This window comes from Dysidea avara, chromosome 9 (genome assembly GCF_963678975.1).
Source record: "Dysidea avara chromosome 9, odDysAvar1.4, whole genome shotgun sequence".
Taxonomy (NCBI): domain Eukaryota; kingdom Metazoa; phylum Porifera; class Demospongiae; order Dictyoceratida; family Dysideidae; genus Dysidea; species Dysidea avara.
The window spans coordinates 29,518,257-29,545,450 of NC_089280.1; the positions used below are offsets into that span (position 1 = coordinate 29,518,257).

Genomic DNA, 27,194 nt, shown 5'->3' on the forward strand with positions numbered 1-27,194 from the left:
TTTAAACCATACATTAAAATAAATAAGTGAATAAAGCCATATATGCAACAGGTTAAAAATTACGTTATACATGTCCTGGTTTATGTGTTCACATAGCTTGAGCTGTCTTCATCAACTTCTGACTATTTTGTGATTTGTGTAGGAATCCTACAGTGGGGATGACGTTAGTAATACATACCACAAGTGATAATTTTAATTACAGTGAAATGGCATTAATAGGTCCACCTACAGAATATGCTATTAATGAGGTGGCTGCTAATTATCCAATGTGTGTGATAACTAATGTGTTTTACAGGTGTTAAGCATAATGATGTCTTTTACTCTCTGTAGTTTACTTACTAACCAACTATGTAACTATAGGGTGCAACCCTTGAGGCACAGTTGCAAGAATTTCAATGAACTACTTGTTCTGTATTTTCAGAAGGAAAAACATGGCCACATGGCCATCTTATCAACAATTGAATCACAGATTCTATAGGAAATGTGTCTGACAGAAAAGACATCATGCCTAGCTGCATTACCACTTCTCTACACACCACACAACAACACAGCTAGTCATTACCTGTCACACATTATGGCAGTCACTTTTTGGCTGTTCTGCCATGACTCAGATTCCTCCACACTGTTATTTTCACCCCATGTCATTACAAACAGTCCATGATTGTGTATTAAATCGATAACTTCTGACAGGTTGTTCACCTGATCAACACATACACTAATACCCTGTAACATAATAGACCAATGCTGAATGTATAATCTCCAGGCACATATGTATAGGAATAGCATATAGTAACATCAGTAGTGTGTAAAATTACACACAGTGGAACATTTCTTAAAAGCACACACATAGCTATTGGTCTCCTTATTGGTTATTTTTTACATACTTGACTTGACTTGACAGATTAAAGTATTATACTAGCAAAGTAATGAAAGTGGTCTTAGAAGTTCTGTACAATCACAGTAACACTTACAGCAAAGTTTTGTGACTTTGAAAAAGCAACTGCATCACAAGCAGAATGATTCCTTATGTCAACAGCTAAGGGATACTTCAATGATTTGCTCTCCGTTAAGAAGAAGACTGGAATTTGCGGCTGTTTCAATTGTAACCTGAAAGAGTTAATCATTTAGTAATCAGTGATGTTATCAACCTCTCACATTGTACAAAGTGATGGATCAAATGTTGACATCACCATATTCCTTTTTGAACCATATTGGTATAATGTAGAGATGATTACATCAGCAATTGTGTTACGGTTGACGTATGGGAAATAGTCACACTCCTCACCATCCTAACACAATACATAAGTCACTATACACAAAAATGTGGCCCGCTGAACGAAAACTCAACTTGTTTGCATATTTCTGTTTTTTATTATATAAATGCCACTGAAATACATTAGATAAAAAATGTGTCCTACATAAATAATTTTACTCATGTTTTAATTAGTGTTGTTTTAGTTAACTATAACTAAAACTAAAAGTACTTTTAGTAAGGCAAATATGTATTAGTTAACAAACTATAACCTCCATTATTATAACTAAAACTAAATCTATAACTAAAAACCGCAGAATAATTTACTAGAACTAAATCTAAAACTAAAAAGAATTAAGAAAGATTACTAAAACTATAACTAAAACCAAAAGATTTTCTATGCTCAACTAAAACTATAACTAAAATTAAAAGGCTTTCATGTTTTTAACTAAAACTAAAACAACAAAGACAATATAACCATAACTAAATCTATAACTAAAATGAATTAAGAAAGATTACTATAACTAAAACTCTTCACTATATTGTTCAGACCAATGTATGTATAAGTTCACATATGTTCTACAGGTGGAACAAAGCACAGAATGAAACTGTGCTGCTGTGTGTAGCATCAAAACATCAACATATGCTATATAGTTTGTGACCTGATGGTGGTTTAGTTAACTTACTAAAACTAAAAGTACTTTTAGTAAGGCAAATATGTATTAGTTAACTAAAACTAAAACTATAACTAAAAGCAAATCCATATTATAACTAAATCTATAACTATAATAAAATACAACAGAATATTTTACTAAAACTAAATCTAAAACTAAAAAGAATCGGAAAAGATTACTAAAACTATAACTAAAACTAAAAGATTTTCTTATGTACAACTAATACTATAAAACATTTTTAGAAATGTTACTATAAGGCCCCTATTTAGTGATTATTAATGTCTCATCCACCGCCTGCATCCTTCTTAAGCTACCGCATAGTAAGCCATTATTTACTCTGCGCATGCTCAGAAGAACACGTGATACCAAACTGTTATAAATTTTGTTGATGAACGCTACAATGCGCTATATATCACCAGGAGAACTGTTGTTTTCCTTAGCAAATTGCTGCAGTGCCAGTTGCAATTGTGCTCTATCGACTTCATCAAAGTTAGAAGACTTTTTTTCCAGGTGAAAATTGTGCTATCTCCTATTTCCAAAGTCTATCCATCTTGCCTTCTAACTTATCTTCCCAAAATGACTTACAGGCTTCCCTTGATGATCAATTATTTGCAAGCATTTTCAACACCTCCACAATCCGTGACCAGGCTTGTTTACATGCTGTTGCTCACTCCTCTGGTATCAGCAGTGGCTGGCTGAAGGCCATCCCTCAACCAACATTGGGTTTGGCCTTTTCTCCACATGAGTTTGTTATTGCTGTCCGTTTATGGTTGGGTGTTCCTCTTTTCCCATTGTTACCACTTTGTACATGTTTGTCTGTCATAGATCAGTTTGGTGACCATCTTCTTGGTTGCTCTCATGGCCCACTACGTATCCAACGCCATGATGCTCTTGTTTCTATAGTACATCATGCTCTACTGCAAGATCACCCTGGTGTTCTCCGTGAGCAAAGCATTGCCTCTGATCAATCTCGTCCTGGGGACAATTACCATCCTGATTTTACTCTAGGCCGTCCTGCTTACTTTGACCTCTCTGTCAGGTGCACAACTCAGCCTTCCTTTATTTCCGCTGCTGCATCTAACGCTGGGGTAGCTGCTGCTGCCGGTGAGGAGGCTAAGGATGACCATTATTTGGAAACTGTTAATAACCATGGTGGTGATTTTTTTCCCCTGGTTTGCGAGTCGTTTGGTGTTTGGACACCCTTTGCTTTATCAACCTTATCCACGATTGCCGACCGTACCACTGTTAAAAGTGGTATTCCCAGACAGTTTGCAAGGAAACAATTGCTTCAGCGCTTGTCAGTTACTCTCTGGCGATATAATGCCAAAATGATCCTGAGGCATTATGGCTTATGCCCAGAAGATGGCATAGACTTGTTGAACTAAGTTATTAATTAAGGTTGTTTTGTAGTTAAGGTAGCTAGTTTTGTAGTTAAAGTACTTAGTTTGGTAGTTAAGCTAGTTAGAATTTTGTATTTAATATATTTAATTTTACTTAATCAAAAAAAAAAAAAAAAACTTCATCAAAGCAGGCTTTTAGTTGACTGTCGAAAAACAGTTGGCGATCACGAAAAGTAGAATCAGCTGGTGAAGGAAATGTTTGTAGTAAGAAAAAAAGACAATTTGGACAAGGTCTGTACATCAGTGTGTTAATATTATAAAATAATGGTATAATGGTAATACCCTCCCACCCGCATCATAATAATTAGAAAGGCTGGATGAGAAACTAATAATCACCGAATAGGGGCCTAACTATAACTAAAAGATTTTCACATTTTTAACTAAAACTATAACTAAAACTAAAACAACACAGAGAATATAACCATAACTAAATAAATAACTAAAAGGAATTAAGAAAAATTACTATAACTAAAACTAAAACTATTGATGAAACTGACTATGACTATAACTAAAACTAAAAGTCCTTACTAAAACAACGCTAGTTTTAATTGCTTCAGTAAACAGTGAAGGAAGATTTGAATTGAAATATCATTGGATTCGCCTCTTCATGGGGAGTAAGAATATCTTTGTTTCATTTCTGTACCATTAAGTAAACGTGAGTTTTGTGTGCTTGGTTACGTAAAACATATCTTCATCATCGCCTTCTTGCTACATATACAGTATGGGTGTATTTAGGCCAAAAACTATACCTGATGAATGACCTAGTCCATAGGTATAATACCAACTTTGTTGCTTGTTGCACTTGAGTCGATTAAAGAAGTGCTCCAGGCTTTCCCAGATGTTCTTGATGCTCATACTCAGGTTGCAATTGTCCCTGAGGTCACTCATTTCAGTAGGAACCAATTAATATTATCTATTATAACATGAACCTGCATGGTTACAGGTGTCCAGGCAGCACCACTGATGTGTGATGTAGGATTACAGTGTAATCTCTTACATATTCCGATGACATCAACCCCTAAAAAAGGAGTGATAGCACCAGTGGCTGAGGATGAAGACACTTGAATTTACAGAAGAAGAGAGTGAAACAGAGCCTACAGAATCCACCACAATTGGGAGTCCACTACATCAGAAGATGAAGAACAGATTCCAGTAGAAAAGCAACTGAGGTGCCGGTTTGAGTCTGCCCTCATGTTGCTGTTTGCTACCTGTGTAGCATGTGGCAGTACCTTTATTTCCATCAAATGCGATGTGATTGAATCTTTCCTCAGCATCAAGCAAGCATGCAGCCAGTGTAATAATACATTTGTTTGGGAAAGCCAGCCATATATACGTAACATTCCAGCTGGGAATCTTCTGACATCTGCTACTATTCTGTTCACTTACCAGCTAAGGCACTCAGAGTATTTAAGACCCTTCATTGTGCTACAATAAGTAGAAAAACATTTTTTAGACATCAGAAAAAATATCTCCACCCTGCCATTCGTGTTATTTGGGAGAAGAACCAATTTCTACTCCTTAGCAAACTGAAAGAGAAACAGCAAGGCTTGGTAATTGGTAGTGATGGAAGATCTGATAGCCCTGGACACAGTGCCAAGTATGGATCATATTCCATGCTTGAATTGAATCTTAATAAAATAATGGATATACAGCTTGTTCAGGTACAGCTATATTATGGTGAAGTATGTGGTGTATATTAACTATAAATTAAATGATTTACAACAGAGCAATGAAGTTAAGGGAAGCTACCATATGGAGAAGGAGGGCCTCCATTGCTGCATGGACTTTCTTCACAGACAGGCATAAGCAGATCAACAAATGGATATGTGAAGCACACCCACACATCAAACGCTATTTCAATACATGGCATGGAGCAATAGGAACATACTTGTGTGGTACCTGTTGCAATAATCAGAACTGGTGAATATATCTAAGTTTTCGCAAAAAAATTAGAGAAATTGGGTAAACAAAAGGATTGTGAATTGGTTAGTGAATGGCAGAAGAGCATCATCAACCATCTCTATTGGTGTGTGTCCACAACACCTGATGATGACAGTGAACTTGTGCAAGCCAAATGGTTATCACTGGACAACCATGTGCATGATGTTCACAGGAGGTACAGTACTAAATTTCCAAAGTGTTCTCGTGGTAGATTAAGACGTCAAGATAGGAAGAAAAAGTGGTTTAAACGACGTAAGTAAGGCATGATATCCACATATATAGTGATATGGTTGAGCATGTATATTATTGAATAGACACAGAAGCAAGTGAGAAGCTAACATCTTTTCTGACCAATTCAACACACTTGAGGGACATGACCCGCCTTTCTGGTGCTCACCAGACGGAGTCATTCCACAATGTTGCAATTAACTTTTTGCACCAAAGGCAGTTGCTTTTTCTTAGAAAGGAATGAAAGCAGGTAATGTATTAGTCACTTGGCTTCATTTTATTCATTCAATTTAGTGTTAATGTAATGATTGGTGTGTTAATTTCTCTATTGTGAGCTAACTATTTGCACCTTTAATCACTAATTGTGTGACCTAACCTGTAGACATAAAGTTACTTTTACATTGCAGGTTAAAACTAGCAGCATTGCATTTTAATAAAAACAGTAACCGTCTTCAATCAGTCACAAAGCAAGGTGTGGAACGGTATGATGTCGTACAACCTAAGTATAAGAGTGGTGGTTATCTTGTATGGAAAGTTCATGTGAAAGCTACATACAGTAAGAGAAATAAGGTTTATTTGATTTAGCTCATATGGTTAATGATATGTATGTAGGTTACGTTGAACAGCTACTACAAGAAACCATCGAACAATACAACACAGGAGGAAGCGATCTGCAAGAAGAAGATCCTAAACCACTATGCTCTGCTTTTGAGCGACCAGACAAAGCAACTGCAATACAACAGCACAAAAGTCGATTTAGCACTACTTAAGTATAGCATATTTGGATATCATTATTTTGCCCATAACAGTATAATTCACTTTAGCATTACACATGAATTTTACATGATATACATATATTATTATTATATATAGTAATATTACAATTTAGGGTACTTAAAACCTGCATATGTCTTTGAAGGAAAGGTGTGTGTTATTTTATCCACAGCACATTATTTTATCCACAGCACAACTTGGTGGCACTATTCTTACTGACTTTCCCAGCCAACCCCAGCACCAACGAGTCAGCTGACGGTAGCTTGTGAATCGGTACTGCCTGCACATTAAATTAAAAGGTTCAATGGAAATGTGCTATATCAATGTAACGTACTCATGAATGGATTCTTTATACTTACCATACTGTTTTCTGTATTGATAATATGCAGTATGCAGGACCCACTGGTTTAAACAAACCGCATCGAATCCTTCACTTTCAGTGATACATGAAGTACCAATTTCTTCCATCTTGTCTACCACTTCACCAATGGAACAGCAGCATATACATTCTCTTTTAGTGGGCATCATCTTACAATTGCCACAGTGATACCTGTAGGAATTGTATTATTAGGTGACAAGTAGTGGTAGAATAGTCATACCAACTCATATCATTGGGCAATTTCCCAAGTAGCTCTTCATCAGACGATGATTCATCCTCAGTCAGTTGGTCTGTATCACTAGCGTTAGCATTGAGGTTAGCATCTATTGGCTCCAATTTGTAAGGTTCAAGAGAGGTTCCAGCTATCTCCTCAGTATCTTCGTGATAGTCTGTGTCTTCGCTGAAAATACTCATTTCGTTGCTAGAGACCAAACTGGAAACGTCACTATATTCATCGGAAATATCTTGGGAATCAATCTATGATCAATCAAACTGAGATTTCAAGCCAGTAGTACAGCAGGAGTCCGTTGACGACTTGGAGGTATCCATAACAAAGTCTTTCTATACCTATTACTTCACTCTAATACGTGACTGAATTACTAATAAGATCTGATTCTTCCATGGAATGTATACTTCATTTACGCAGCGTTCCCCCTCTGATGTCAGCAACTTATGACGCGTTATGACGCGTTATAACGTATGATTACTCCGGAAGCATTTTTGATCGTGTATTTCATTAACAAATCATACAGTAAATTAAATTTAAAATGTACAACTATACACAAGGATATTAAATCAATACAGTAATGAAATAAAAAAAGAATTTTAAAATTCCATGTCTCCCTCCTTTTAACTAGTTTAAGTGAAGTTCAAGAAAAATGCAAACAAGTCGGGTTTTCGCTCAGTGGGTCACAAATATGATCACACATGCAGTACATACACAAAATACTTTACCTTCTTAGGGAGGGGATATTTCACTTCAACGTTGAAGAAAACGGACTCTGGAAGTTCCTTCAGTACCTACACATGAGCACACAGTGATGTGTAATTAACCATCTGATCTACAGGTACACATCACGCATGTTATAAAGTGGCATTGTATAACATGCTTCACTCTGGTAGCTCATATTTTAGTCATTTAATAGAGCTTATGGTACAGCGCTTGGAGATTGTACAATGAATGTACATAAACCTGCCTAATAAGGTCACCTGTATAAACTGACAATGCATACATGTGACCTAACAATAGAAGCATATATATATATATAGTTTGGTATGGCACAGGTGACCAAATTAGAATAGGAGTAACTTACGCAACTGCCACTTAGCTAGAAATCTTCAAAGGGGAGAATTGGACATGTTAAATGTATAGAAAAGGTTTGGATATTGTCAGCTAGCTGTAGTTGAACATCGGACTTTAACCCCTTAAAAATTCCCAGCTAAATGGCATACAGCAAGTAGGTAACTACCACTGATCAGAAAACCCACATGTCTTTGGATAGCAATAGCTTCTCTGTGTCCTCACCTACTTAGCTACGACCAAAATTCTAATGGCCCCTTAGTAATGGAGGTTTTCTGATCTACGGTACAATGATGAGTGCATGTCAACATCACCTCTCTGAGATGTGGAAACACTTTATTCTTGCTGTGTCCACCCAGCTCAACTCCTGTGGTTTGTATGACACAGTACAAGCATTGTACACACACCCTGAGCTATTGTATTGGCTGGTGGTGGCTGGAGTGGATTAAGGCTTTTACCATGGAATAGCTACCATACAGCACTGTGGTGGGGGGTAGAGTGCTACTGGTTGGTGCTAAACCATCAAAACCTGCTCCACATAGTACACACATTTCACGTCCAAACACATGATGACAATTTCGTCATCACACTTGTGACGTGGTACAATAACATAACTAACTAACACTTACCTGAAGATGATAATGGGCTCCGAGATTTATCTTTGCTGGAAAGCTGAAAAACATGATACATAATGACAAACATCTAGCTTTGCGTTCTCATTTTTTCTACCTTAAAAGATTTAATCTGGTCATAAGTCAAATCTTTCAACAGAACATCAAAATAGTGATCCTGTAATGGATTATACAGTAACTGCAGCACAAAGTTATTTCATACACTGTAATAGTCACATACAACAAATAACAAAGCTGTGGACAGTTTCCACTATGAGATTAAGTGTCCATCACATGTATTATTAATGAACATCCACCTCACAACTCACTGGAGCAACATTTAGACTGATCATTAAGTCATGATAAATCACTGGTTCCAGGTCCTTAGTCAGTTGAACATCAAACTCTACACCAATAGCTCCCTACAGCAGCAGAGATAGTGATGCAACACATGTGAAAGTATGACAGACTTTTCATGCCTGTGTCAGCCATGAAATTACAATGCAACACAATACTGAGATGAGTTCATCAGTATAAAGTGTTTATACACTTACCAGTTCAGTGGCTTTCTCAAAAGAAGCTATCGTGTTCTCTATTGTGTCCGTTGGCCTAAAAACACACAACAAATAATAGATACCTCTCGCAGTGTTACAAACTATGTTATACTTCATTAATTTTAGTTGTGACTGCTCTCATATGAATGGGAGAAGGAAAATGAGACTAATGATACAACATCTAATCTCACAACATTAGTAAGTGCTAAGTTAATTGATTATGGTGGTATGTACCAACCACCAGGCCCACAACCATGTTTTACTCCTCCATCAGTTAATTTTACAACATTTCATCACCTCATCATATCACCATTGGCATAAGGAGTGACCATTGGACTGGGTACTATTGGTGTTTTTATAGATGGACTGAATTGTACTTTAACCGTTAGTGTATATGTATTGAACTGACCCTTCCCTTGAGCTGTACATGACCTCAGAAATAATGACCTTACACATCATATAATGCAAAACATAATGACACGCTTCCTCAAATTTTAAGTTTATTATATTATTTGTTTACATGCCATGTTGTACACATCAATACGACTGAAGTTACAGAGCGTTTAGAATGTGATGCTACAGGCATTTATATATCGAAACCACCATATATAATCGCATATGGCTAGGGACCCGCTGATAATGCTGGTATAATTTTGAGCATAATAGGTGCCTAAAAGCATTGAGCATAATGCCAGCATAATAGGTTAAATATTTGTACGATAGTGTAAATTCTTGCTGGAAAAATGACAATTGCAAAATAAGATCGATGTATTCTAATAGAGCAGTCAGTAACTCTGATAGAACAATTATCAAACTGACTGTCCTATTAGAGTATATCGATCTTTTCTCTTACATGCAGGCGTGCAGCAAGAATTTATTATTTGTGTTCCAGCCACTCATTTTTTTCTTTCTATACAGTGTTAAACTAGTAGCAAAGCATATGAACTAAGGCATGGACATTAAGCATAATCGAGCATAATAGGTAAATATTGAGCATTAATTTAAGCATAATATGTGAATTTTTGAGCAGTGCAGCATAGCATAATAGGTAAAATTATGAGCATAATTGGTGGGTCCCTACATATGGCAGTTGCGATGGTGAGAGGGTTAACTCTAGAAAAAAACAATGATCGTTTCAACCCTATTAATAACCAAACCCATTGCTTGTGTAAGAGAACATAAACCACTAGTAAATGTAATCAGGATATACAGAAGCTCCAAAAAGTTAATGAAATGAATACTCCCTAATAATTGTAACTAAAAGCCATACAAATGGTAGATTGTGTGGAGCACATGTGATGTGCATGCTCAAGAAAATAAACCAGAAACACCTAGTGATTATTTTGTGTATGATACAGTCATAATATAGTTACAGGTACCAATATAAGCCATGATTACAAGCTGGAGGCTTCCAGCACAATTGGAAAATAGACAACCGGTCTGAGGCCCAGGCTATTGATTGTTTTAATTCTTTCCCTTGCTGCTTCAGGCTGAGTTTACAGCCATCTGAGGAATGAAAGTGCGAGCTATGAGTAATCTAGGGCTCAAATGAATATTCTATTATTCGAATATTCGGAGAATATTCGAATATTCGAATACCATTTCTAGTATTCGAATATTCGTTTCAAAGGAAATATATAACATCAGTGGTAGAGTACATGGAAATTCTTGATCCTACATAAGCATATCTATGACGTAAGTGATCAAATCATGTTGATTCTAAATTGTATTAAAGAAACATCTTGTACAACCACAGGATTATTGATATCTCATCTATACCAATGCTGAAAAAGAATATTCGAATATTCGGTAGTTGTGAATAAAGAATATTCGAATAGTAAAAACCACTATTTGTTTGAGCCCTAGAGTAATCACGTGACCAAGTAGTCCATGCAAGTTTGTGTTCATGCAGATATGTACAGTATCATCAGGAGCCCATAATTTAGTTATTTGTAACCAACATTACCTTATTCAGCAAACCAATAATTGGATCTAATTTGTGGTACATTTTATTGGCTTCAATGACCAATGTATGTTATGGCTTCTTGATAAAATTGTGAACCGATCTTCACAATTGAGCATGATTTTGTCGAAACAAATCTGGATACAGTGACGAAGAATGCTACATCTTGAAGTGCACTGAAGTCGCTATGGAGTTGCATTTACAGATGATACAATGCCAGGCGCCACTGGACTATCCAAAATAAACCAGTCTCAAATAAAGGTCCTATTTGTTTACAGGAATGAAGTAAAAGCTTTCAGCCATTTGTATGAGAAAATACTGTGCTTATAATATTTGTAGGGAAGCTAGTCAGCAATGGTTAAATAACACCTCAGTTGATCTTTAGAAGGATTAATTGATCAACCCTGATAACAGTTATTTTTCACCAGTAGTAGATTTTGACTCACTGCATTAGCTGGTATAGCTGTAGAGGAGGTTGGAATACTTTAGGAAGATCCCACAGCCACTACATTAGTCACCACGAACTCCATGAAAAATGGCACCAAGCATCAATTTAGTTAGGTGCAATGCCATTCATCACACCACTTAGAAAACAGCCTTCTTCATACTATTGAGGGTCATGAATTAATATTGCTTTTTTTTGAAATTGACAATAACTTATTACAATTACAAACAACTACATAAACATGTCCCTCAATGACAGTATCTGTCATTGAGGGTCATGTGAAATAGCAAATAAACTATGCAATTAAGGTAAATAATTTAGGTGGTGCTTAAAGCATGTCCAACCCCCTATGGTATATCTCATTGACAGATACTGTCCCTGTATAGGACGTGAGTAGTGGTGTGCGATATATCGAAAAATATCGATATCGCGTCAATATCGTTATCGTATCGATTTCTATACCACTTTAGCAGATTTCGAATCGAAAATTTTCGATAATTATTGAAATATTAAAGAATATTTCGATAAATCAACAGCATTTAGTATGTGATTGCGCAATCAGGCTAGAAATGAAGGTTGGTTCTGTACAATCTAGCCACTTAAAAAGCTTGTCTACCAGTTTTCTAGGCTTCTATGCAATGGTTTTGGAGTGTAAATTGTATTTGAAACATATTTATAAATATCGGCCGCCCACGCAATTACTCCACCCACACAATTAAAAATTATCGAAAATCGAATTGACATTTCGATATTTGTGACCCGGTCTGCAAAAAGGGCTCTTATAGCCTTTCCAATTGCATATATATGGTAACCCATAACTTGACTGGTGAATATGGTACAAGCCTACAATTTGGTCACTCAACAACCCTAACCTGGCAGTAGTTGTGGGTGTAATTACATGGTGATAGCTTTAGTAGATTAGGAGTTATGATTAGCCAAACATGGATAATTGGAAAGGCTATAAGAGCCCTTTTCGCAGACCGGGTCACATTTACCCTATTATCGTATCGATATCGAAATGAAAATCCTGACATCGCACACCACTAGTGAGAAGGTCAAGCTATGTGCATGGTGTCTAGCATAGTAAACACTTACTGATTAAGACAGAATGTCATCCCATTACCACGATGTCCTATAATCATAGAATGACCCACCCACTGATGTAGTTTAGACACCCTCCACTGGTCATTGATTTTCCAGTCAGCCAATGAATCACAGGGCAGCACCACGATGTAATCCACTGCTTAATATAGTAACACATCATTTCTTTCCTAATTTACTGACCTGATATAGTCCCAACAGGAAGTAGGTCAGCATCATGTAAAGTTAGTGTAAGAGTTCCCTCCAAATTCCTCAATTGTTGAGGTAGGACACTTGCTCTACCCACGACTTCCTTGTTGGAGTCACTACAGACTTCAAACCCATAACTCTGTAATAATACATATCACAACAAGTTAACACTATTACTAGTAACTACTCACATAACACTTGTAGTCTGGTACCCTTAACATCCATAGTTGTGGTAATAGTTTCATCAGGTGACCAACTTTAGTGTCCAGCTCTTGGCAGCGACCAGTTACTGAGTCTAGAAACTAATAGTAACAATATTGATTATTAGAAAGGATATTAACAACACAACTGGCTACTCTATGTGACGACACTTTGACAACTTTATATATACACATATACCGCACAAGCACATCAACTCACACAAGCTTTGAAAGTGCTCGGTGGAGAAGGCTATAGCACAAACAACAAACACATTAATACAGGTAGGATGTTATTATAGCATAATTAACTCTCATATTATATTCTTAGCTTATACATCATTCTTATACTTGATTTTGCAAAACATTATGCACTACTTGGTTACTGTTCATTAAACACAGCGTATAATAACTAAACTGACGTTCACCGGTGGACATGTTGCATGCGCCACCGGTGAACGTGAGTTGTTCTCTCTGCCATGTCGTTTCAGTGGGCTCGGTATGGATGACCCTACAGCTTTCTGTGAATCTCAGTTTGATGCTTCCCTGCGAATTACTGCACCACTAAAAGACTTGATTATTAGTCAGGTAGCACATGCTCATCCCCCAGATACTCGATCCATCAAGACTCAGGTTCACCTTTTGGTGCCACCCTGTCATTTTGACAAATTAGATAAATAATAATAATAATAACCAACACCGGCGTGAGGCTTCTAAGAAACGGGCTCTTGAGATCAGAAATGGTCTCTCTTCACAGCTTCAAAGAGCTATTGATCTGAATAGTGAACCTGGAGCCTCTTCTTGGCTTCTGGCTTTACCACTGCAAGACCAGGGTTACCATCTGACAAAGCAGGAGTTCTGGGATGCTCTTCACCTGCGATAAGGATGGACTTTATTAGGGTCCGCAATCCGAAAAATCAACTTTCACAAATCGATCCCCCTACCATTGTGGGATGTTCATTGTAGTATCCTATTGCTAGATCCACCATGAAACCGGAGGCACGGTTGTTGTCTTCACAGAACTATCGATTTCAGTATTTCGTGAGATGAAAAAATTATTTTTAAAATTTCGGGCTCCACACAAAGAACAGGATAGAACTTGCTGCTTAGCTAGATATTATCTAGAGTTAATGTAGTTAAAAAGTACGCACAGTAATAAGCATAGGCGGATCTAGGAGGCACTGTCAGGGGGGGCCAAGGGGGGGCAAAAAGTTTTAGTTCCCAACAGTGTTTGTTCCACTAAGAGGAATTCTAGTACCGTGGCAGATCTAGGATTTTTAAAAGGGGTTTCTGAAAATTGGTATAGCTAAATAAGGCATCTGATAACAATTCTCTGGAAAATTTTGAGATTTTAGAAGCTCTGAGATTGGATTTTAGGTTAGCAATTACAATAAATTCAATACTTTAAACTGTAAATAATTACTAAATACTGTAGCTAACTATAGGGCAAATATGGTGACTACAAGCTGTGGCTTTGATTGCTCTATTAGAGTAGTTACTTGACTGCTCTATTAGAGTATCTCGATCGTTTTTAATGCATTGGGAGATGAAAAATGAAGTGTTGCTGATAGTTTAATAGCTATAAATGGTGTTAGTTAAGTGCAACTGCATGCATGCTACTGGTATATAGTTGTTTGCTATGACAAATTGTCAATACAACAATGTTTATGTAATGAGAATGCCACTAAGCTAAATTTAAAAGGGGGTAGAAACCCATCTGGATCCTCCACTGTAGTATACAAGTTATATTCAGTTGCATAACTTTATTGAGTATAGCTGGATGAATGATAGACCTACAGTTTTACAACTGTAGTTAGAGAAAATTTTTGAAAAGTAGATCTCCTAGGTTTAAATTTGGGAGCATTTTTGATAGAATTTAGCTTAAAAAGTGTATGCTTGCAATGCATATAAAGATTAAGCCTATCAGAGATAAAACCTGTAAAGTGTACTAAATCAAAATATACAGGTGTATAGCATTGTTATAATGACATTAGAATTGTGACTGTTCTATTAGAGTAGTGACTGCTCTATTAGAGTATCTCGGTCTTGGCACAACAATTTAAACTTATTTGCCTCACTTTCTTTACAATGTATAGTATAACTGTAAAGTACATTTATAACTATTGTCTTCTATTTGCCTATTGGTTTTCTATACTTCTGAATACAGTGTGAATGCATGAATCATTCCAGTTTCTGGTATCAATATAGTACTGTAAGTCCAAGGGGGGCAAGAGAAGGGCCAGGGGGGGCACAGCACCCCTTGGCCCCCCCTCAGATCCGCCTATGGTAATAAGCAAATGATTCACTGGGTTCCCGGCACAGGGTTGCTTTCTCTCAAAAAGCAGAAAACGAAACACAAATTTTCGAATTCAAACTGCCCTACCAGCCAAGACAAGAAAAGCCAACTCTTCCTCATAGTGATGTGTTAAGGTTGGATGCATAGTCTGTCTATGCTGTTAGTTTGAAAAGGATCTGAGACTTCTCACCATCTGGGTGAAGAACGTCAAAATTTTCGTGCGTCATTTTAAGGGATTCTCTCAATGGTACCAAAGTGCTTTCCAGTACTTCTGATGCCACACTGGTCACTTAATTTTGTTTAGAATGATGATAAATGATGGTTCAAAACGTTTGGTAGTAGTAGTAGTTGATGTTTCTGTGATTTCATATGATGCAGTATACCAGCAGCTCACCAGGAGCTCCACCCAGCTCGAATAAAAAATGAAATATTTTGTGCATTTTTCGGTTTGTTTTGGGATGTTTTGCAGCATAATGGTGATGTAGGGTGATCTAGTGAAGATTTGAAACTGCTGTGGAGCGTTAGAGGTGAAGTCAAATTTGGACGATTTTGCTGCCTCCCTTGATGCATAGCTTAGAGCGAGGCGTGGAAGCTGTGGATGAAATAATAATTGACAACCGCTGTTACCAAACGTTCAGGGACATCTTTTGCCATAGTTTTAGTCTATAATTGATGATTGTTGTGGCTGCAGAAGCGCTGGAAATGGGTAGAATTCGCAACACAATTCTTTGAAGCTGCAAAACATTTTTACGCTCGTCACCCAGATGGTGAGAAGTCTCAGATCTTTTCCAAACTAACAGCATAGACAGACTATGCACCCAACCATATCGAAACACTATGAGGAAGAGTTGGCTTCTCTTGCCCTGGGTGGTAGGGCAGTTTGAATTCGAAACTTCGTATTTCTTTGTCTGTTTTTTCAAAGAAAGCAACCCTGTGCCGGGCACCCAGCAAACCATTTACTTATTTCTGTGCGTAGTTTTCAACTACAACAACTCTGGATACGATTTGGCTAAGTAGCAAGTTTCATCCGGTCCTTTGTGTTGAGCACGAAATTTTAAAAATAAATCTTGCATCTTGTGAGACACTGAAAATGATATTTCTGTGAAGACAACAATCGCGCCTCCGGTTTCATGGTGGATCAAGCAATGGGATACTACAATGAACATCCCACAATGGTAGGGGGATTGATTTGTAGAAGTTGATTTTTCGGATTGCGGACCCTAACTTTATTGAATACTCCTAGCCACTGTGTGAGTGGCTCACCTTTCACTGGAGGTCACGGACCGGAGGTCATGCCCAAGTTGCAGAAGCAAAAGGCCAAGGACAAGCCGTACACCAGAACTACTCAGGACAACAGCTCTTCTGCCAGCAACATCGACGTGGAAGAGCCTTCTGTGTGTCCCATCTGTGAGGAAATAGTCAAAGAGCCCTCTGACGATGGCAAGGATCCAGGCGATGAAGCGTTATTTTGTGAAGGTAAATGTGAAGCATGGTACCATCGGAAATGTGTGGGACTGTCAAGGTGTGCTTACAACAGTGCAAGTGAGTCTGATAACCCATTTTATTGTCTGTTTTGTCTGCAACTCTTTTATAATAATGTAATTGCGGACTTGAAAGATCAAATCAGCACACTTAATCTAAAACTTAACCAGTCCCCATCAGCAGCAGTTGACCAACCACCAGTCAACCCAACTCCCAGCAGCAATCCATCTCCTGCTGTTAAAGCTGCTACCCCTAGCTCAGATACAAATTCAGCTCCACCTTCACTTGTAGTTGCTACTAAGCACGACTCAGCTAGGAAATTCAATGTTGTTCTGTTTGGTGTCGATGAGTGTTCCAAAGGCACCAAAAAGATGGAGAGAGAAAAGTTAGATTTAAACCATGCTACTGAAGTTCTTACAGACCTTGACAACACTGTTCAGCCTCACTCAATCAGAAATACTATAAGGCTTCACAATCCCTCCTCAGGGCGCCCTAAACCCCTACTGGTGACTCTGAACAGGTCATCTGATGTCAATTCCATCTTATCCAAGCGATCTCAGTTAAAGTCACCTTTTGTCATCAAACCTGACCTCTCACGTGATGCAAGGGTCACGGAGTCTCATTTGTTAAAAGTTCGTTGGTCATTAATACAAGACAATACCCCAAAGTCTTATATAAAAATTCGAGGCAATAAAATTTATGTCAAAGGTAAATTACATGGCCAAGCAGACAGCGCAGGATTCAGACCTAACGAGCCATCAAGTACAGATAGCACCTCACCACCCCACAACAACATGGAGACTTCAACTGCTGCCTCCACCTCTTCAGCATGACTCGGCCCTACTGGGCCCAAAATCTGCGTGCAAAATTGCAGGAGCTTGGCAAAAAACTTACCCCTTTTCCAGAGTTTTGTAAATGCATCTGATTTTCAAATTATTGGCCTGTCTGAAACTTGGTTGCATGAAGCCATTGCAGATCTTGAAATCTTACCTCAGGTTACACAATGTTTAGAAAGGACAGAGGCTCACATGGTGGGGGCGTTATGCTGGCAATCAGCGACAATCTACCTAGTAAACAAATTCCAAGTCCCAGAAACCTTGAAGTGGTAAACGTTTCTGCCTCTTTTAATGATTCTGATGTCATTTTTTGCATGGTATATGCACCTCCAAATGCCACTGCTCACTATCACAAGGACCTATCCGACTACCTAGTCACCACTACCACCCTGTCCAACCCTGTATTTATTCTTGGCGATTTCAATCTACCGGACATAAACTGGGCAACTCTCACTGGCAGAACACCGATCTCCAACAACTTCTGTGATAGCATATTTGAATCTAACTTCACGCAACTTGTGGAATCCCCAACCCATACATGTGGTAACATACTAGCTAGACCTTGTGTTAACAAATAGTCCTGAACACGTTTTACATTTATCTGTTCATTCTCCAGAATACCAATGTATTACATCTGACCATTATTTAATCACATTTTCAATTAATTTTAAGTTCTCAACACATTCTACATCTACTAAGGAGTTCTTCAATTTTTCTAAAGGTGACTACAATGGATTAACAGAGTACCTATCGAACTGCGACCTCTCTATACTCTACAATTCTTCTGATGTTGAAGAAATTCGGTACATTTTAAGAAGTAACATACTGGCTGGCATTGAACTGTTTATCCCAAAGGTCAAACTGCACTGTAGACAATTTCCTAACTGGTTCACTCCCCAACTACGTCATTCCCACAAGTGTCTTCATACACTTCAGCATAAATACAACAGGAATCCTACACCAAACAATTTCCAACGACTAACCAAAGCTCAAGTCTCTTTTCAAGCTTCTAGTATTGCAACAAAGTCTGCATTTGAGCAGACCTTAATATATAACTTCACTATAAATAAGGACACAAAAATTTTCCGATACATTAAAGAGTTCTCGAAATCTCACAACCTACCGCCTGAGCTACACAATGACTCCATCACAGCAAACACAGACCTCGGTAAGGCTGAGTTATTCAACCAGTACTTCCGTTCAATATTCTCTCAGAGTAAATTTAATCTACCCGACACTTCGAATCTACCAGTCCCTGGTAAATGCTTGGACTCGATCCACTTCACAGTACAAGAAGTCCTAGAGGCCTTAAATAACCTGGATCCCAACAAGGCCAGTGGTATAGACAACATTCCTCCAACTATTTTAAAACATTGTGCCTTTGCTCTTGCCATACCTATTCACCACCTTTTCATGACTAGCATTACCAGTGGAACCATACCATCTGAATGGAAGTTGCACAAAATTACAGCTGTACCAAAGTCTGGTGACAAAACCTCAGTCAAAAACTATCGTCCCATTTCACTTCTTTGCATTACATCCAAAGTTTTAGAAAGACTAATTTATGATAAGATAATTAACTCAGTTTCTAATTGTATCACACAATATCAATTTGGGTTCCAAAAGAATTCTTCAACCTTGCACCAACTACTTATCTATTTTAACCAGCTAATAACATCAAAAGATGAAATAGATACTATATACATTAATTTTCGAAAAGCTTTCGATAGTGTGCCGCATAATGAACTCCTAGTTAAACTTTGGAACATGGGAATCACTGGCACCTTATGGAATTGGTTTAGTTTCTATCTACACAACAGAACCCAGTGTGTTTCTGTGGGCAACCACCTATCCGGCACTTTACTTGTTATCTCTGGCGTGCCACAGGGGAGTATTCTGGGTCCTTTGCTCTTTTTAATATTTATCAATGACCTCCCATCAATTGTCACATCAGATCTATTTGAGTTTGCTGACGATACAAAATTATTCAGACAAATCACATCAACATTAGACATTGAGCATCTCCAAGAAGACATCAATTCATTATTCAACTGGTCCATTAACAACTTTCTCTCATTTAATCTTTCAAAGTTTGTGTTTATGAGCTACCATCGCAAATTCAACTCTACATATCATGTCAACGGTCATTAAATTGATGAATCCTCCAGCTGTAAAGACCTTGGGATTATTTTTACTAATTCGCTAACATGGCAAGCACACTATGAAATGATTTCTTCTAATGCTTATAAATCTCTTGGCTTATTGCGTAGGGTCTTCAAGGACTCAAATTGTCCCCAGGCCAGAAAATCTCTGTATATCACTCTAGTTAGATCAAAGCTACTGTATTGTTCCCCACTGTGGAGGCCATACCTGTTAAAAGACATTGAATCACTTGAGAAAGTCCAACGAAGAGCCACTAAATTCATATTATCAAACTATCAATCAGACTATAAAACAAGGCTAATACAAACTGGTATGTTGCCACTAATGTACATTTACGAAATTGCCGACATATTATTCTTTATCAAATCCATCAAAATTCCATCAGATAAGTTTGACATCTTGAACTATACCAACTTTACTACAGGTTCAACAAGATCTGCTGGCACAAAGTTATACCCCAAGACAGCTCATATCAACCCTATCATGGACTCATATTTTTATCGTTTACCAAGATTATGGAACTCTTTACCAATAATTGACCTATCTCAATCACTAGATGTAATCAAACCAAAGTTGAAAGCATTTTTATGGAATCATTTTTTAGCTAACTTTGATAATACCCCCTGTACTTTTCATTACCTGTGTCCTTGTACCCGCTGCTCCAAGACTCCTGCACCAACCAATTATAATTATTTGTAACTATTATATAAATGTATGCATGTATAGTTTTTGTAGTTAAGTAATTAGTGCTCTAGGCTACCAGTGCAGGACACTGGTAGTCCTTCAGAATTGTATGTCTCTGTAATCACTATAGCCTCTACTGTATGTAATTCCAATTCTGTAAAGCAATTATTAAATTAAATTAATTAAACTGCTGATTATGCAATGATCTTTCGACATGGTGGTTTGACCTTTGTTCGCCACAATGACCTGCGTGATACAACTGCTGAATTACTTTCAAATGTTTGTACTAATGTTGCAATTCAGCCACCACTTCAATCCCTGAGTGGCGAAGAACTTACCCCTCGATCAGCTAACTGCCAAGATGATGCCAGGGCTGACATTCATGCACGCGGATTTTGGGGGCGGCGGCAAAGTGCCTTTTTCGATGTAAGGGTTTTCACCCAAACCCACAAAGCTACCGCAATGTTTCGATACCATCTGTGTATAGGCATCATGAGATGCAGAAGAAGAGGGAGTATGGTGATTATGATTATTATTATTATTATTACTGAGCAGTCAGCCCTGCTGGTGTGCTCAGATTTGCCCGAATACATGTAACACAATTACAATAATGATTGTAGTCCAGTTCTAAATGGTGACTGTGTCCGTGAGGTGGAGTTTGCATCCTTTACTCCATTGGTATTTGCCACAACTGGGGGCATGGGGAGGGAAGCCATCACATTTTATCGCCGGCTTGCTGAGCTCCTTTCCAAACGTGGTGCTTTATCGTACAGTAGTACTTTAGCGTGGATTCGCTGTACCCTTTCTTTCTCCCTGTTGAGGTCAGCGACGATGTGCATCCGTGGAAGCCGCTCCCTCTCGTTTAGATCACCAGATGCTTTCCCGGAAATGGGCCTAACAAAGGGCCCTAGGGACCTTTAGATGTCCCGCTTTTCAGTTCTTGTCCAGCACGTTTGCCTCTTGTGCTGGGGGTGGTAGGAAAGGGCATTATTATTTTTATTATTATTATTATTGTTACTGAGCAGACAGCACAGCTGATATGCTCAGGAAAAGAAAAGCAATCATAAAATGAATTTAGCTACGTAGTTACAAAGATTACAGTTATTGAGTTCTATACAATGTTTGCAGTTCCGCTGAAAAAGAGTCAATATTGTTGCTCTCAATGATGGAAGATGGTAATTTGCATTACATCTAGCCCGGGATAAAAAAACTAAACTGACCTAATATGCAGCACTACATGACCCATTTCATCAGAGTCAAATGTACATGCATTCATCAAATACTTTGTAAAATGCAAGTTTGACAATAGCTAAAATGGGACTACAGTGACAAGCATGTCCTGCATGTGCTCAGTGAGGTTTTATGTACCTAACGATGTATTGCCCCACTCCCCCTTGCCAGGAAATATATGGGGCTATAGTGGGGATTTGACACAGCTGAATGTCAAATGCCCCCATAGTGGGGCAAACCTATCATGTCAAATCTCCACCATTGGCCCCAGTTGCAATGTGGAGATTCGGAATCTATAGCAAAGAAAGTCACAACAAAAATACTTGGACGCTTAATGAATTGCTATCAAATGCCCCATAGTGGCGCATGTCAATTCCCCCCGTAAAGCCCCACCTTCGCCGAGGGAGCGGGGCAATACATGATAGGTACATTAAATGTGTGACTCTGTGAGAGCTATTGGCTCGTAAAATGCAGCAACACTTGGACACAGTGTGTTGCATGACTTAACAGAGTTACAACAGCACGTGCAAGTCACGTAGCTACAGTGGTATCTATAAAAGCTGTATTCTCACCAGTGGAAAGTTTTTTCTTCAACACGTATCTTAGCAAAAAAAAAAAAAAAAAAAAAAAGCAAGAACAAATTCGTTTAGCAAGACGCTTCATTTACAGTCATATGTATAACTGACCTTTATGTCGCGTAGAGGCTTAGCGCGCACTTGAATAGTGCACTGCGAGGTGTTCTTCACACCAATGACACTGAGTGGTTCCGCTGAGGAAGAGTGAATGAAAAACTGAACTTCATTTTGTGTTCCTAGCCAATCTCTAGTAGTCGTCCTATCAGTATTCATCGTGTATGAGTACCTGTCAACCTGAATCACTGTGAATGCACTACCGGCGCAACGGAGCAAGTCGGTTTTACACTTCAGGTATCGTAAACGATTTAGATGAATTTTAAGATAAACTAGCACACTATTTGTTATAGCACTCATTTGTATGATTATCTGTGTTGTATGCTCTGCATGAGGTTTACAAAGTAATAATATAATAATAATAAACGGGCGGCTTGGCATGCAAAAACAAGTCTTACAGTTGTCCAGCACGTGCCTTACTCTGTTTTTCTATTGTCTTTTACAGTTGTCCAGCACGTGCCTTTATTTGTGCTGGGGGTGGTAGGCAAGGGCAGTCCATCAAGCCCGGGTTTTAAAAAAGGAAAAAATGCAAAAACAAGTAGGCGCTCCCTCGCATGGCTATCACGTGTTATATTGCAGATGTTATCATGTGGAGTCTACTAGTAGTCTCGCCGTAGCACATACCCATCCAAACAGCTTATAGCTGTAAAAAGAATGCGCGTCCAAATAAAGGAGAGTTAACTGCGACAAAAAGTAATGATATTGTTAGGCGAAATCTGTGAATTTGCGCGGTTTATAAATTGCGTTGCGCATTTTGTGAATTCATAAAACGCGCAACAATTTATAAATTGCGCAGGTGTCGTACTTGCCGTATTGACATATGGCAAGGGGCAACGCGAGATGCGACACATTACAGTTGTATGGGTTGCCGAATTACTGTCGTTCCAAGTGTTGGATCACGAGATTTCCTCGTGGCAGTGTATGCGAGGTGTGAGTTTCGAATCACTATGAGTCTTGCTCTCGGAGATACGTCGGAAAGGCCAAGGGTCACGCACAGACACCTTCTGTGGACGAAAATATCTTGATCCCAATCACACCTCCAAAAGCAAAACAGTAACTTAACGGAGGAGAAGGTGCAGAAGATAACAGACATTTTGAATGGAGTGGAAAGAAGTGATATTCATTGCTGAAACAAACTGGAAGCCGGTTTGTTTTGTTAACCCAGAGCTCATGCAGTGAAGTTCAGGAAGGTGTTCTACATTTGCCTTGCCAAGCAAAGGGTAAGAAACTAAACCTGCTTTGTTTGTGCCTGCCCTTCACAAAATTCTGTAATTACAGAGTGAGAATGACAAAACTGTCTTAGGCCACCATCGTTTAGTTGCAACAGTTGAGAATTTTTATGATGTAATAGAGCATGTGCATTCAGCTGAAAATGGACATGTAGACTACAAGAAAATGCTTACAGAGGTATGGAAGTATAGTGAATTATGTATGCTATCATATTCTCAAGCATCACAAAAATTTATAGCCATTAGCCATAAGACCTTTACATTGTGGAGATGGGTGGTTAATTATATAGCAATATTTTATAATACTGAACAGGTAATCAAGTTCCCAAGTTTGTAATAATGCCAAGCTGTAGTGAAGGACAAGTCAGGCTGGATTTTAGCTGATATTTTTGCAAGAGACCAAACCTTTGTGATCCCCATAGGCATAGCAACCAGCTATCAATTTATGGAGTCCGCCTATAAATTTTCTGATATATTAGTTTGGAAAAAGATTTATAGAACAGTCATGTGTTCTAATAGAGCAGTCAGTAAGTGATCTTAGAAGAAATCTGTAGGGGCATGCCTCCAGACCCCATAGCTATGTGTGTATTTTCACACGGTACTTCGCTTTACAACTACCTGGAACAGACCCCCTGATTTCTTCACTGTTCAATATTGCTTGGTATCTTAATTTGGCATACCGCAGTACTTATAATGCAAACATCATGGTCCTACTTGAGTCTTCTTTTATGTATCGTTGCTGACAGTGGAAGATGTTGATTTGTGGTAGCTATAGCTTCACGTAATGGCTTCTCTACACATGTAACAGAAGTTATCTGTACTTTCTGTTACTGTAGTGACTGGAATGGTTCCAGAGGAGCTTAATTCCCATGCAATGCTGTGTAACTGGCTGAACATGGCTGAAAACAAAGTGTAGTGGCCTAATTATTGTTGGGGTACGTCCAGATGAATACATGAAGTATGGCACCTGTTTTCAGTTAACTGTGACTATTTGACTTACTCTGTTTGTGCAGACTACCCACTGAGTGAAACTCAACTATCCTTTGTTTAAAATGAAATGCATTGAAATAAGTTAGACTATGTCACAAAAATTATTATAATTATACACCTATTAAATTGCTTCAGCAAACAGTTCAATATACATCATCACATTCTGTGTACTCAATTGTACCATTAAGTAAACATATACACGTTTGTATATATCTATATTGTTCTAACCTTCTTGGTGAATAGTTGGATTTCTTGGTAAATCAGTGAATTTTTTCATAGTCTGTTGTATATTCTGATGAGTTAAGATGTGTCATGCACATGCATTAATTTATTATCAGATAACGTTTGTTTATTTAGAATCACTTGATTACTATTGTCATTCTTGTGGAATGATTAGTTTGGATGATGATATGACTGACATGGTGAGGTCTAGTTATGCAAACAAATTTGTATTTGTGTGTGGATTCCATAGGTCAGGTGCAATAATTGCTCATCAGGGGTATGGTACCATGAATGGTATCTACGAAGACATGTGGTTACACCAGGCAAGATGAAAGTGGATATAACTTTTCTAGGTCTTTCTGTTCATCAAAATTGATCAAATAGAGCTGTGCCTTTGTAACTTATGTATTGGAGTATACTTAGCTACATGTGTAACACAGCATACCTGATTCCAAACACTATATGTTTGTACTAATAGCTGTATGAGGTGACATTATGTAACTGTGTGTTGTTACATCTGCATGCATGGGATAATGTGAGAGTGAAACTATAAGTATATGTACCATGTAAACTGGACATTAAAGATATGATGTTGGGACACGAGTTACAATGCACCAAACCTTATGTGCTGATATACATTTCATAACTGGTGGAACATGCATGTACAGTGTTTGTGCTGGACAAATGCTATAGAAAAACATACATGCAGGCTGGACTGTACATGTGCCCATCAATATCAGCTGAACGAAACGAGATGAACCTGCTAGCTACTACAAATGCTGTAGTATGCAGAGGGCAAAACTGAGAAAGACCTTATCCAGGCCAGCTGCAACTTGAGCACGCTGCAAGCACGCAAAGGAACCTTAAGGGAGAGATCTGCAATGTAGCTAGAATGCGTATTTATCCATGCATGTCCCTTCAGCTAGTAAATATATTATTATTATGATGATTAAAGTACTTGGTAAAGGCAGAGCCTGTATACCAGAAGGCCTTATAAAATTTATACAGTAACATCACATAGCAAGGGGGTAAAGAAGCCTGTTATTCCTCCCTAAAAGCAGCTATGATATGCACTTGAATCATAAAGGCGGTACGCTGAATGGACCAGAATCCAGTTGATGTTCATAAAATGCGCAGCTCTTACGGTAGTTATTATTATTATTATTATTATTATTGTTACTGAGCAGACAGCACAGCTGATATGCTCAGGAAAAAAAAGCAATCATAAAATGAATTTAGCTACGTAGTTACAAAGATTACAGTTATTGGGTTCCATACAATGTTTGCATTTCCGCTGAAAAAGAGTCAATATTGTTGCTCTCAATGATGGAAGATGGTAAGTTGTTCCAATCCTTAATTGATCTGGAGAAAAAGCTCTGTTGGTATGAATAGGTAGATGAATTTGGTAGAATAAAACGATGTGGGTGATATAGTCTAGTGGATCTTGTCATTGAAATAAAATGAGGAGGAATTGACAGTGAATAATCTTGATGTATAATTTTAAAAAGTGCTTGTAATCTGGATATTTTACGTCTCAGCTGACATGGATATTTTACGTCTAGTTCACAAACTGCGCAACAATTTATAAATTGTTGTAAAGTCATGGAACATAATTATATACAGCAATATCATGTCACACATAGAATCAAATAATATCTTATCAGACAAGCAATTTGGATTTCGGAAACGGCGTTCTGCTGAGTTGCAGTTATTGCAAACAATCCATGATCTAATTTACAACTTAAATCAAAAAAGCGAAACAGACATGATTTTACTTGATTTCAGTAAAGCTTTCGACAAGGTATCACACCGTCACTTACTTCTAAAATTGAACTATTATGGAGTTAGAGGTAATGTACCACTCTGCGTGGGCAGTTCAAAGGCACCGCCAGTGCCATAATTTGTATATTGCACTGCTGCAGACCGCAGCGAGTGCATTATAACTTATAACGCACTGGTTGCAGTTTTGTAGACCACAACGAGTGCATTATAAGTTATAATGCATCGACCGCAGTGCAATATACAGATATTGCACTGGCTCGTCACCAATACGTATAGAGGAACTCACCTAATATCGGACGGGCTTCAAAATCGGACGCAATTACTCGAGCTACAACAGGAATTTTTGAACAACTTATATGTCTTTAGATAGTTCAAGGCTGTGGGACTTTGGGCACCAAGTATCAGCTTTCTCGGCTTCTTTGTCTGGTGGCAGCAGCCCTGCAAAGTCATTTCCGATTAATACGTATAATCGGAAAAAACAGTCGATTCACGGACACTCACCGTCTACATATCAGACTTGCATTCAATCAACAGTTTTCTACCTTGAAGTAGTAGAGTAACTCATCTACTTTCTAAATATCCC

General features: G+C 38.1%; 2 protein-coding genes and 1 long non-coding RNA gene across 5 annotated transcripts; 1 reads left to right on the forward strand and 2 right to left on the reverse strand.

Annotated features, from left to right (window-relative positions):
• On the reverse strand, positions 1-27,194 carry LOC136267712 (glycerophosphocholine phosphodiesterase GPCPD1-like). 2 transcript variants are annotated; one of them, XM_066062862.1, is made up of 16 exons: positions 27,113-27,194; positions 26,898-27,049; positions 13,232-13,261; positions 13,003-13,113; positions 12,806-12,950; positions 12,617-12,761; positions 9,114-9,168; positions 8,889-8,981; positions 8,678-8,737; positions 8,578-8,620; positions 8,263-8,315; positions 7,603-7,668; positions 1,156-1,289; positions 972-1,107; positions 563-723; positions 1-147 (listed from the first exon to the last, which is right to left on the reverse strand). In XM_066062862.1, exons 4-16 carry the CDS (start codon positions 13,054-13,056, stop codon positions 123-125), a joined length of 1,170 nt encoding a protein of 389 aa, XP_065918934.1. In that variant the 5' UTR covers positions 13,057-13,113; positions 13,232-13,261; positions 26,898-27,049; positions 27,113-27,194; the 3' UTR covers positions 1-122. The 2 variants fall into 2 exon arrangements, with proteins under 2 accessions (XP_065918934.1, XP_065918933.1); XM_066062861.1 differs by lacking the exons at positions 26,898-27,049; positions 27,113-27,194 and adding an exon at positions 22,386-22,664.
• Positions 5,622-7,280, reverse strand: LOC136267715 (uncharacterized). 2 transcript variants are annotated; one of them, XM_066062867.1, is made up of 3 exons: positions 6,869-7,280; positions 6,629-6,819; positions 5,622-6,549 (listed from the first exon to the last, which is right to left on the reverse strand). In XM_066062867.1, the coding sequence occupies exons 1-3, from the start codon at positions 7,060-7,062 to the stop codon at positions 6,518-6,520; spliced, it is 417 nt and encodes a 138-aa protein (XP_065918939.1). In that variant the 5' UTR covers positions 7,063-7,280; the 3' UTR covers positions 5,622-6,517. The 2 variants fall into 2 exon arrangements, with proteins under 2 accessions (XP_065918939.1, XP_065918938.1); XM_066062866.1 differs by having other exon boundaries at positions 6,604-6,819.
• Positions 22,918-25,426, forward strand: LOC136267225 (uncharacterized). Its single transcript, XR_010706589.1, has 4 exons — positions 22,918-23,608; positions 23,667-23,795; positions 24,965-25,029; positions 25,080-25,426. It is a non-coding gene; the product is annotated as an uncharacterized lncRNA (long non-coding RNA).

Coding starts and splice junctions, on each gene's coding strand:
- LOC136267712 (XM_066062861.1), bottom strand. CDS start 22,547: ATGAATACTGATAGGACGACTACTAGAGATTGGCTAGGAACACAAAAT. Junction 12,951..13,002: donor TACCAGACTACAAGTGTTAT/GTGAGTAGTTAC, acceptor GTATTATTACAG/AGTTATGGGTTTGAAGTCTG. Junction 12,762..12,805: donor TCCTGTTGGGACTATATCAG/GTCAGTAAATTA, acceptor TATATTAAGCAG/TGGATTACATCGTGGTGCTG.
- LOC136267715 (XM_066062866.1), bottom strand. CDS start 7,062: ATGAGTATTTTCAGCGAAGACACAGACTATCACGAAGATACTGAGGAG. Junction 6,820..6,868: donor TTGCCCAATGATATGAGTTG/GTATGACTATTC, acceptor CAATTCCTACAG/GTATCACTGTGGCAATTGTA. Junction 6,550..6,603: donor TATAAAGAATCCATTCATGA/GTACGTTACATT, acceptor TTTAATGTGCAG/GCAGTACCGATTCACAAGCT.